This window comes from Spea bombifrons, chromosome 2, assembly GCF_027358695.1.
Source record: "Spea bombifrons isolate aSpeBom1 chromosome 2, aSpeBom1.2.pri, whole genome shotgun sequence".
Taxonomy (NCBI): Eukaryota; Metazoa; Chordata; class Amphibia; order Anura; family Pelobatidae; genus Spea; species Spea bombifrons.
In genome coordinates this window covers 130093088-130106049 of record NC_071088.1, presented here as the reverse complement: position 1 = coordinate 130106049, position 12962 = coordinate 130093088, and the positions used below count along the sequence as shown (strand labels likewise).

At 39.1% G+C, this 12962-nt stretch overlaps 1 protein-coding gene across 1 annotated transcript; it reads right to left on the bottom strand.

Annotated features, from left to right (window-relative positions):
• Positions 1-2790: 2790 nt before the first annotated feature.
• On the bottom strand, positions 2791-12742 carry MMP20 (matrix metallopeptidase 20). Its single transcript, XM_053456089.1, has 10 exons — positions 12692-12742; positions 11446-11690; positions 10762-10910; positions 9824-9949; positions 9571-9732; positions 8924-9056; positions 7630-7763; positions 7244-7400; positions 5619-5722; positions 2791-2939 (listed from the first exon to the last, which is right to left on the bottom strand). The coding sequence occupies exons 1-10, from the start codon at positions 12740-12742 to the stop codon at positions 2839-2841; spliced, it is 1362 nt and encodes a 453-aa protein (XP_053312064.1). The 3' UTR covers positions 2791-2838.
• Between the last annotated feature and the right edge of the window lie 220 nt (positions 12743-12962).

Below are 12962 nucleotides of genomic sequence, written 5' to 3'. Positions count from 1 at the left end.
TGCCTAGAACAGGGGTGTCCAACCTGCGGCCCTCCAGCTGCTGCAGGACTACATCTATCATTCAGCTAAGGGGCTGGCTGAGGTGTATGGGAGATGTAGTCCTGCAGCAGCTGGAGGGCCGCAGGTTGGACGCCCCTGGCCTAGAAGCTCAGGACCTTCCAGTCCACTGGAAACCAATGGTGCTCATCCAGCATGGAATCGACAGCCACACAAGGATCCATTCATATTACCCCTGGGAATTGTTGCTTACGGCAACCGAGAAACAAAAGCTCAAGCTATAGGTAGTTCTTAATAATCTATTTTAAATTCCCTTAATTTGCTTTAGTCCACTTTTTCCATTTAATAGTTGATAAAATAGTGAATTGTAGCATCTAAATTCTAAATAAATGCCTTATCAGGTATTTGTCTAAAGCATCCCATTTTTAGGGGATACCATATCAGCCATTCTACACATGACTGTCCATGTTCCATCCATCGTGAATAAATCCCCTACACCACGAAAAAAAATTCTAGTCATCTACAAGCTTGTAGAAAATATTGCTCATGCCGTTCCTAAACTTCCTATAGATATTAGGACAGCATTTAATCATAACTCAAGGTATACTTCAGTTTATACAACCGGATGAACGGCAGACAGTGATGAGGACACACGACTATTACTCTAAGCACACTCCAAGTTCTGTGGCTTTAGTTTCAAATAGCTTATGTAAGGATTGTTGGGATTGTTTGAGGCTCAACTCATGACTTTCAGTCATAAATTCTTAGTCACTTAAATACCAGCACTGTTTTTCTTACTCATGTTAGTTTTAAACATTAACGTGTGAATTTGGCTGCTGTGTGCAAATAATTGGAATATATATATATATATATATATATATATATATATATATATATACTGTGTGTATACCTATATATAAAGCCATAACAATCTGACCACTTGCCTTTGGTGTGTAGGTATTGTGTAGGTCCCCGTTTTGCCGCCAGAATAGCCCTGGCCCGTCGAATCATGGACTCAACTAGACCTCTGAAGGTGTGCTGTGGTATCTGCACCAAGACATTGGCAGCAGATCCTTTAAGTCTTGTAAGTTGCGAGGTGCGGCCTCCATGGATGCGTCCGGGTGCCGCGTGTTCTCCAGGTAAGTGACGCACCCGACCATCCACGTGATGTAAAAGAAAACGAGATTTATCAGACCACACAACCTTCTTCCATTGCTCTGTGTTCCAGTTCTTATCCTCACGTGCCCATTGTAGGTGCTTTCGGCAGTGGACGGGGGGTCAGCATGAAAACCCTGACTGGTCTGCAGCTACACAGCCCCATACACAACAAACTATGATGCACTGTGTGTTCTGAGACCTTTCCATCAGAACCAGCATTACATTTTTCAGCAATTTGAGCTACAGTAGATTTGATCAGACGGGCCAGCCTTCCCCCCACATGTATCAATAAGCCTGCTGACATCGGTGGGCGGTCCCGCTGATGTCAGTGGAGGTCCTGTTGATGTCTGGGGGCATTGACGTCGGGAAATGGGCAGGGAGGGGGGCATGTCAAGACCCCACTCCTGCGACCCGGAGGATTCGGTTGTTGGCCCAGAGAACCGGTGCTTTTCCAGTTCTCTGGTTCAAACCCGGAGAGTTCCCAGGTATGCCCATGACCCTGTCGCTGATTCACCACTTTTTCTTCTTTGGACCACTTTTGATGCCGTTTTGGAGATGTTCTGACCCTGTCGTCTCGCCATCACAATTTGGCCCATTTTCCCTGCTTCTAACACATGAACTTTGAGGACCAAATATTCACTTGCTGCCTAATATATCTCACCCACTGAGAGCTGCCGTGAAAACAAGATTATCAGTGTTATTCACTTCACCTGTCAGTGGTCATAATGTTATGGCTGATGGGTGCATTTATATATCTTGCGAGGTAAGCACTTAAATAAAGGTTTTACATAATACAATATTTTTGACAGATGCATTCAAGTTTAGGTAGGTGTTTTATATTATTTGCCTTTTTTCATGCTTACTTGAAATCTGTTTAATTGGTAAACAACAGAATGTCTTAGTCTCGACCAATTAGAGAAACCCTCCTACTAATGGAGGTGTTTGAGTAGGGAGTGTCACCCAAATATTACTTGTCTAAAAGGGTGGCCTCCAAGTCTACACCTTATTGTAATTAGGGCCTGGGAACCTAAATTTTTGGTTTGAATCTAGACTCTAAACCAAAAATGAAATTCATATCTTGAAACAAATGTCCACGTCAATGTCCTTTAATTGAAAATATAGCTGGTATAATACCCTGGTCTACTGGAATAACACTTTAGAACAATTAGTTTTGAAAACAATCGGCCAGATTCAGATAATTATATCTGCCATCAACAAGATTACATTGACCAAAATCTTCTCTTTGTAAATTTACCTTACTGCCCCATAACATCAAAGGTCCCTTCAAGAAGTGCATTTCTTATTTGGGGCAAAAGAGAAGATAAGCAGCCTAACTTGCTACCTTTTTTGAAGTGGTACTACAATTGGCAAATTGCCACTCTGTTAACAAGGTCTGAAGTTACCCAAAATATATGTTGGCTTTCCTCCTTACCTTGTAAGATTAACCCTTAAGCTATTTCTTACATAGATGAATTTGTATTGGTGGTACAGATAAGATTTCTTACAGTTGTTTAAACTGAAATGTCATTTTCTTAAGTTGGTTTTAATATGAAACCATTATAATTAGACCAACAATATTAAAATATTTATTATAAATTAGGAAACGGGTAATAAAAGAACTACATTTCCTTCTCTTGGCTGCTTGATGCTCAATTCTCCAAACAGAATGCGTCAAAGTTTTTCTCAACATCCAATCCAGGAACTTGATTTCACAACATTAACCACATCTTCCTTCTCTGTGTCGTATTTATAGGCTTTAGGGCCAGAAAAGAAGTAAATAAATCCTGTAATCAAGATAAAAATACATAGGATTAGTGTCAGGGGCCATTCAGGCTGCAGAGCTGCTTTACTGTAGTTCCCCTGTCTCGCCACAGTTCCCCTGTCTCGCCACAGTTCCCCCTTTGCTGTAATCCATTCTTGGATTTCTTTATGCTCTGTTCTGTGCTTCCGATTCCTTGATTCCAGATCTTCTGTTTGCTTCAGCTCTGTTTCCTTTATAAGGTGTGCTCCACCAGTTTGTTATGTTTGTCTCAATCAGCAGTCTAAAGGTATGTCCTTCTTGGTTTTGTGTTTCGATTCAATGTTAAGTATCAGTTTATTCATAATTCAGTAGGCAGGGATTAGCGTTAGGACCCACCGAATTTTGGAGTACTTTGGCGTAGTGGTAGGCTAAGCATACTATGGCCATATGATGTGATGGAATCTCCTATTGTTATCACATAGTCCTAGGCTAGTTCCTGGATTTATGTTTGTCTGTCTCTTATGTACCTTTGCCCTCTTTTCCTTGAATCATCTGATAATTTTGGTACCTCTCTCCTCTCCCTACATCCCAGTTAAGATGTCCTATCCTTGCTTAAAGGAGAAGCATCTAAGGATCCCGGCTTCTCACTCCATCCCTTGTGGTCCTTGTTCCCTGTCCTTTGTTGTGTCCTGTATTATGTATGTCTTGTCTGGTTATGTTTCCTGCTTGGTCTCCCTGTCCCTTGCTCGCTCTGTCTCCCTTGCTCGCTCTGTTTCAGCTGTTACTCCCAGCCTGCAGCATCCTGCACAAGATTCTAGTGCTATGTCTTATGCCTGCTCCAGGGTGCCTGCAGGATATCCCTCTAGACCAGACCTGGGCAAAGCACGGCCCGCGGGCCACATCCGGCCCGCTGAATAGCTCGGACCGGCCCGCAAAGAGTGTCCTGGTGACTCACCAATGAGTCCGGTGTCCCCCCCCGCCCCGGTCACTTACCTTAAACTCCTGTGTTGGAAGCGTTTGTCTCGGGTGCCGGCGCTTTACGCTGGGCGCCGGCATATGACGTCAGACGCCGGCGATCAGCAGTGAAGCGCCGGCACCCGAGACAAACGCCTCACGCTTCCAACACAGGAGTTTAAGGTAAGTGACCGGGGCGGGGGGGGGGGAGATCCTGAGAAGGGGGGGTTAGGGAGTTAGAGGGGAGATACTGAGAAGGGGGGGTTAGGGAGTTAGAGGGGAGATACTGAGAAGGGGGGTTAGGGAGGGAGGTCTTACTGTGTGTGTGTGTCTTACTGTGTTTGTGTGTGTGTGTCTTACTGTGTGTGTGTGTCTTACTGTGTTTGTGTGTGTGTGTCTTACTGTGTGTGTGTGTATCTTACTGTGTCTGTGTGTGTCTCACTGTGTCTGTGTGTGTCTTACTGTGTCTGTGTGTGTGTCTTACTGTGTCTGTGTGTGTCTCACTGTGTCTGTGTGTGTCTTACTGTGTCTGTGTGTGTCTTACTGTGTCTGTGTGTGTCTCACTGTGTCTGTGTGTGTCTTACTGTGTCTGTGTGTGTCTTACTGTGTCTGTGTGTGTCTCACTGTGTCTGTGTGTATCTTACTGTGTCTGTGTGTGTCTCACTGTGTCTGTGTGTGTCTTACTGTGTCTGTGTGTGTCTTACTGTGTCTGTGTGTGTCTCACTGTGTCTGTGTGTGTCTTACTGTGTCTGTGTGTGTCTTACTGTGTCTGTGTGTGTCTTACTGCGTGTGTCTTACTGTGTTCATAGCTTATTCAGTTATTGTAATAAATATTTTAGCCCATTTTTTAGCTCAAAATATTTTTTCCTTTTTTTTCTCCTCTAAAATCTAGGTGCGTCTTATCAGCAGGTGCGTCTTATAGAGCGAAAAATACGGTATGCACTCCGAAGCCTTGTTCATTTTGTTCACTTCTGTGCTGTGCTAATAGTTATTCAGGCCTTACTTATTCAAGCACCTCTACCAATGACGTAGGCTTGAATAACTTTATTAAACAGCACATAAGTTAACAAAATGGACAAGGCTTCGGAGTTTGTAGTTTGTAGAGGTCTGGCCCTCTAAAACCATTCCAATTTCTCATGTGGCCCCATGGGAAAATTAATTGCCCACCCCTGCTCTAGACTGTAAGTTCGTTTGAGCAGGGCCCTCCTCACCTGTTGTCTCTGTTAGTCAATTTGTTATGTTACATACTACTTGTTATGTCCTGTCTACCCATTGTACAGCGCTACAGAATTTGATGGCGCTATATAAAACAATAAATAATAATCTCCAAGTTCTGCTTTGTTCTGGACAACATCTGCTGCTATGACCTTACCCAGTGCCATCTAACCTTCTGAGGATAGTGGCTACAGAAGTACGTTGGGGGTCTTTCGGTTGCTGCAATGGGTCAGGCCTTCATTGATTTTTGTCCTCTCTGGGGTGGTCAGGGGAAATCAAAGGATCTCGCAAACAGGCCCATGCACTCCACTATCTACAAAAGTGGGGCAGAAGGGGCAGCAGGACAGTGCCTGAAAATCAGTACTGTCGTTGGAAAACAATGTTCTTATTGAAACTTCTGTCCCCAGTTCATTAAATTAGGTAAATTATAATTCAAAGCTTTAATGCCACTAGCAGTATTCACCATAGTAAAATAATCATACAGATCTCTACCAACCTCTTTATTTAATTGAATACTAACCTTTAAAAACAACACTAATTGTTAGGTACTTACTGTTGACTTCTACTGCTGCATCTATCTTTCCTTCTACGCCAGAAAACTCATCATCAATGCTTTTTGGGTAATCGCTTTCCATTATTCTGTTTGCTTCATCAAAGCTACAAGGACATAGTTTGTTACTAAAGCATCCGAAAAGACACACGATTTCAAAATGTAAAATGTGTTTGCAGTAAGTATGAGTTTAGAGGGGACTGAGATTAGCACGTTGTTATGTGAGACCACTATGAATATTTAAAATATACTTAAGCCAATGCCTAATAATGTAATTAATAAGACAGATCAATCATTTCAATAGTTTTGTGAGGTTTGAGAATTTTAAACTATAAACTCTTCTTGTCGATTTCTGTGCTCCATTGTTGGCATCGAAGGTTTGGAGAATATCATCCACCAGTGTTGACCTTTGGAACATTGGCTCCTGGGCACTATGGTTCACAACCTGTCCTGGATGACCTGTCTAACCTCCAGCTCTAGTTTGATTGGGACCAGACTTTTCATTTTATAAAGGTCATTTTAATTTGTTAGGGCAACCATCGATTGCAGTATAGTTGCGGTTTTAAGGCATAGTCTTCTGCAATAACAGCTATACTGGCACTTCATAAGCCATGCATAATTAAATTGATGAGGTGAAATCTCGCTCATTTACTAACGTGTTGTACAACGCTAACTAAGCACTGCAGAAGAAGCTCAATGGGGATGACCCTTCATAATACAGTACATGGTGAAATCAGTCTCAGCTGAAACTGCAACCCTCCTGCAACCTCCCCATTTAGTGAATAATTGAATCAATGTACCTTTCTTGGCTTCTTTTTTAATTTGTGATATTTTTTTTCTGCTGGGTTATTCTTGAATAAGTTTCTGGTTTCTGTTTTTTTACTCCAGTCCTTTACATCCTTCTTTGATATTGATTCTTTTCTCAATATATTTCTCAGTTGCCTGCATTTTACTCACTTGGGCTTTTTTAACCAGATCTCAGACTAATCCTCTGAAATTGGATGGTCCCGTGATTTTGTGTATTATGTAACTAACTAAACGTGTGGTCTGTTGGAGTGAGTGGTTACGATTTAGGCGTCATCTAAACTTCCTGTCCATATATATATATATATATTCATAAAAACATATATTATATCAAACCACTACTTGTATACATTTATTTTTCATCATAATGTATGTATCTAATAGTTAGATACTTGCATTAATCCTCATACCCCTCCCTCTCTTGGTATATCTGGTTTCATTAGCCTAACCACTAACTCCTGTTGATACCACCACCAACACAGCCATGTCTTGTTTTAATTGACTTGAACCTCCCCATTGTCTAATATTCAGACAAAGATAAATAGATAAATTTATAAAGATATGTACACATTTTATTCAGCTATTGTGTCTTTTAAGTCTGTAGAACACCGTGACTCATTCATTCCTACGAAATATTTTGAGCTCCTAAAAATCAGTTGACATCAGGGTCTTAGGAATTAAGTGTGAGAATGAAGAAAGGTAAGTATAATGAAATGTAACCTGAGAATGAAGTACACCAGGCTCTCAGTTCCAAGAAACACAACAGTCAGATGTTGACTCATAAGAATGTATATTTGGTACTGATACTTAGTATATTAAATTACCTGTAATAATCTTCACCGACGAAGAAAAGTGTCTTCCTTGAGTTTTTTAAGTACACCGCGGCATCTATTTTCTGTACATTACTAGGAAACCCAAAGTCATAGATTGCTCGTGGTGGCCCCTGTATTTGCAGTCCTCTTGTTGTCCAGTAATGAGGGCCTGTAAGGGTATCGGTTAAACATCACAACCACAATTAGACATTCGTTCTATTCTATTGGAGCAGTGCTGACTCCAAGGTTGATATCGGTTGAGCTATGGCGCCCAAAGTCTGCCTAAGAACATTGGTGGTTTAATATATTATACTTAGGTATTAGATATGAATAGATTGATATGGGACTAATAAAAGTGGGGAAAAACTCAGCTCTGCAAATTCTTAAATTTGTTTTACCTTTAAAAAAATATGCTGTTCCTTTCTCGGAAATCTCATACGCAGCATCCACATTTGACATTAGCTGCGGGAACGAACTTGCTATAGAGCTGGGTCTAACGCTTGCCACCTGCGTATGTCTTCTCCAGAAGGACCTGCGTGGGTAGAAAGAGAAGCGAAGAACCAATCAGAAGCAAAACTCAGTTAAGTATACGGTGTGTTCTGTTGTGGTTTAACAGAACTCATCCAATGAGGTAAAATCCAATGAGTTTAAAGAGAAGATGGTGATTCTAGTAGGATAAAAAAAAACTTTATGTATTCTATTGCTAGAATAGGTTTAAAGGTCTGGGACTATTTCACCCCAGCAAAGTTTTTTGTTCTGTGACATGGTGACACGTTATTATTCTTTGCATCCTAACAACCACCAATTCTGTAAATAGACTCTGACTGGTAAATAGATAAGTATAATTTCTAATTCATACATACTGAAGATTCTAATCTGTACACAAAGCTATGGTTTTATTGCATCTATAAGCTCAGGTGTGCACCACTGCAGTGTTTGAGGACTACAAACAGGGCAGAAAGTCTGTGCATCCCTGCCTAAAAACAGGTAGTTTAAATTTAATTGAGTTGCAGATGCTTAAGATGGGATATCCGAAAATTGTCGCCTGTTTGTGTTCCTTGATTGGGTATGCATGAAAAAATAATAAGCAAAGGTAAATTCGGCCAGTGCCATTTGTGCTAATTTCCATATTCTGTGTAATATTTGATTTTATTCCATTTTGTGAACAGTATAAATCTTTAAAACATGTATTTGAGTTGATAATATTGAATTCTGTTGATCTATATAATTGTGAGCTTTCTAAACAAGCTGATCCTGAGACTTTTGAAATATTAAATATTAATGACCATCGTGCAGATTCTATGTAGTGACTCACCGAACAAGTAAAGCCATTGTCTCTAATACTGATCCTCATTGTGTCCCTTAGAATTTGCCCCTTCACTGTGAGACTCTGAGAATAGGGCAAAATCCCTGAGACTCCAGGTCTAACCCTGAGAGTAACCAGGTATGTATATAACTTTTGAATGGCCTGAGGTCCAGATAAGGCCATTTTACAAATACAGAGAAGTCTGCCACAATGGGGCATTTTAAATCTGGCTAACATGGAACTTTTTGGGCTACATTTATGTAGTATGAAAGACAAAGGCAGAGACGGGCTACAAAATGTAGGAAACTTCCCCTGGAGTTTTTTAAAAAAAAATGTTATAGCTCTATCCAAATTTTTAGATCAATCAGTAATGAAACATTTTTTACCTATCTTTGAAGAATAAAAGTTCATTTCCTAAACCAGTGACAGCATCAAATGACATGTTTGGATCACAGTAATTTGGATTAAACGAAGGTTGCTGTGGTATTGTCGGTTTCCCCTTTTCAAGTGTCTTGGTTCCTAAGAAAGTGACAATTAATCAAAGAAATATAACTTGAATTTAGAAACATTTAAAACAGATTACTAGACTTTGAAGTCACCCTTACCACAAAATATCTGCTGTCAGTGGCAGGCGAAAAGTTACATATAAGCATAGAATCTGACGCCAAATAAAAACCATTTGGCCCATCTAGCCTGCTCATTATTAATGATGTAAAGTCTCAAACCTTAACCAGCCTTTGGCCTTGTGTTAGATTCAGGATAACGATATGCATATTCCATGTATAATTAAATTTCCTCGCCTCTACTATTTCAGCTGGGAGGCTGTTTCACCTTATCCACCACCCTCTCAGTAGAGTAAATCATCCCCACATTACATCTAGCCTTCAGACTTTATAGTTTTAGATGATATACCCATTGTCTTTAAATAAACCTCCCTCCTGTACTTTGGTCATTCCAAATTGTTCAATAACATAATAATTCAAACCCATGTATTAACAACCTAAACAAGCTGTACAAGACACAATCACTATACCATACAAAGCCTGAATCCCTTTCACATCATCTTTGGGCAGACGAAAACCATAGGGATGTTGGTATTTGTAGGTTGGATACATCAAAGCAGACGGATCACTAGAATGTCCAAGTCCTAAAGCATGGCCAAACTCATGAGCAGCAACAGTAAATAAATTGAACCCTGGAATTTGATAGCAGAAGACAAAAAGCATGAATTTAAATAGCTCAAAAGTATACAAGGCCCATGACCTGACAATACACATTCAACTTACCATTTGATCCAGTTGTCCATCTTTCTGCATTGTCAAAGTGAGTATCACCCCCTAGTCCTTCGCCTGGTGCAAATGCATGAGCCAAGGTACCACGTGGTCCATCAAATGGATATGAATCCCCATGATCTAAAGAAAACCAAAAATTCTGGAATATTCCTAATAATGAGCAAAAAAATCTAAAAAACTAAATTTTAATAATGATAGTTAAACATCAAATCAGTATATGTAGAGAATGAGACCCTTGGAGAACCTGGGTCATTATAGCTTCTTTAGATTGAGTTAGTGATTTGAAGCAGAGCCAGTCCCCCCAAAGGTCAATACTACACATAGGACTTCTAACTAGATGAATGCATCCTGAGCGCTTAGTTTTCCCGTTCTTCGAGGGTGTCATTCACTTCCAGTATTGATTTGATGTTTTAACTATGATTATTAAAATTACGTTTTTTAGATTTTTCAGTTTGTTTCTGATCTATTAGTCAGGGATTTAGTTCCCACTACTAGTCCTCTAATGGAATCCCTATAAATGGGGAAGGTGGTATTTGTATGTGTGGGGAGATGAAGGCAAGAAAGAAAGAAAGAAAGAAAGAGACCTTGCGCTTGGAGCCATGCGTATGTGTACCCTTTTACATTCAGTTAGGGTATAAGTTCTTTATATAGATGATATATGAATTGAAGGAATCCTATTGGTGCAGTCATAGGATACACTAGCATTCCACAGAAGACCATCTAATAGCTACATTATGTGTTTAGCACTCAAGTTGCATTCAAGCCTAAAGTGTGTTGAACAGAATAAAAGTACCGGTATAACAATGATTCCTTACAGCAACAAATAAAAAAATGCAGTAACTATATGAGGGGTTGATAAAATGCAATTTTGTTGAATCAGGGGAAGGTAAATGAAGAGGAAAATACGCCATTTGCCATACTCAAAATAATACCTCCAGATTCAAAGGATATCATGATGTCAGCTTCTCCGTGACTTGCTTTGACAAAGTTTAAAGGGGCAGCGTCGCTCCATGCTTTCAGACCCATATCCACAGCTCTATCAACATCTTGTTTACTGAGGCTTGATGTGTATTTGGAAATCCTGTGCAAGCGAATGGAAATGCAAACACAGAATGTGCCATCAAAAGAACCAGCCATCTGGGCATTCATATTCTAAAAATCAAAATCATCATTATCGACTTAAGGCCTTTGTCTTGAAGACATGTATCCTCAATCATTTCTGTAAAAAATATGTATTTTCTGACATTTTTGACATTCTCATCCACACTATCATCAGAGCACATAAACATATTAAATGGGCAGTCAGGGACCAGTAGAGCAAACTAAGTTGCTCCTGATTGAGCCCTTTTGGTCGGTGACAGAAGCTCCTCCAGCTGAGTGTTTACAGAACATTTTCGTTTTACATTCGAGCTCTGGATCCCATTACGTACTTTAATGTGGGGTATGCCTATACCTGACAAGTGCCCAAGGGAGATAACCACAGATCAAACCACCTCCACCACACGATGGGCTGACAAATAACATTTACACATATTAAGCAATTAAATTATTAAACAATCACAAAAAGCAAAATCGGTATACCTTGTGCATAAAAACTGCACATAATTATCGGTTACCTGTAAGTCAAAGTGCTCTTTTTCCACTTTGGCTCTCCTGGAAACAGATGATAATTTGCCACGTCAGGTAGTCCACATCGAGGCCTTTTCATCACAGCGATGGTAGAGTAATCCAATTTGCCGGTTACTTGGAGCCCAAAGAACGTTTGCATTTTTTTAATCTTCCTTGACATAGACGTGTCATCAGATATTATTTCAGCCACATGCCACCGTCCTCTGTTACTGTAATATTTATCAAGATACTCCTGCGAATGACATGGGGATTGTCATAAACGTTCTTTATAGCCATTGACAAAAACTACTCTAGGCAGTGAGTATTGTAACCTTTTAAGACCTGAAAAGCCACCTCTTCACATTTACATCGTTTTTGACTCTACAAATAAACGTAGGACGGGAAAATATAATGAATATATTTAAATCCTTGTGAAAGGTATGACTTGTCAGGAGATAAAAGTCACCTGTATTCAAGTCATCTGTGACAAGGCGTTCAATGGATTCCTCTGTGATTATGAATGGACCAAGAGGAGCATAAAGTAACGTTCTGGAATACCAAACTTTACTATGCTTTGGGAAGAAAAACATGGAAAACTGCATATTTAAATCATCAGCCACTTGTATATTGCAATGTTTTATATATAATCCTCTACTCACCCATCAAGTTTTAATCTTAAAATACTATCTATATATGGCTGGTATTAGTTGTACATTTTTAATATAAATACAAACAATGCTGTCAGAAAACCTATAATTACACAAATAATGCAATATAATTGGTTAAACACCATATGTTTAATATGGGAAAACTAAAACTGGTAATTATATATATATATATATATATATATATATATATATATATTATATATTGCCAGTAACCTACTTGAAAACCAGAAAAGGTGACTATAAAGAAAAAAAAATTGCAAACCATAACTGAAATAGGATAAATCAAATTATCTATCCTGATATACTAATATTAACAATATAGTTGATTTAAAGAACAGTTTCTGCATATGCGTTATTAAATTGTTATGCAATTAGGATATCAGAAAAATGATGGTATTCATGAGATTGCATATTCCAGAATTACATTATTAAAGAATTTTGAACACTAAAGAGATTTGGACATTTATTTATTTTTTTAATTACTTGATTTACAATGTTTAAAATATTATTTTTTGTGAACCAATATTTTGCATTTATTGTTAAAAAATCCAGAGTTAATAAGGAAGCTCGTTAAATAAATACAGACCTTTGCAATATGTATATCCTTCCATTTAGAAGATTTCTTATGTGCGTGCATTGATGATGCAGCTAAACAAAAAATTGAATTAATTTGCCAATAAATTATAATCCAAAAAAGAATCGACATCTTCATATTCAAACGCGCAGAAAAATGAAGCCACAACTGGCTCAAGTTAGGTATGGCTATGAAAAAAACAAACATAGAAAAAAAACATACATGGCTCTTTTATACCAGAGACATGTTTATTACACGGTGATCCACGTCTCAAAATCTAAAC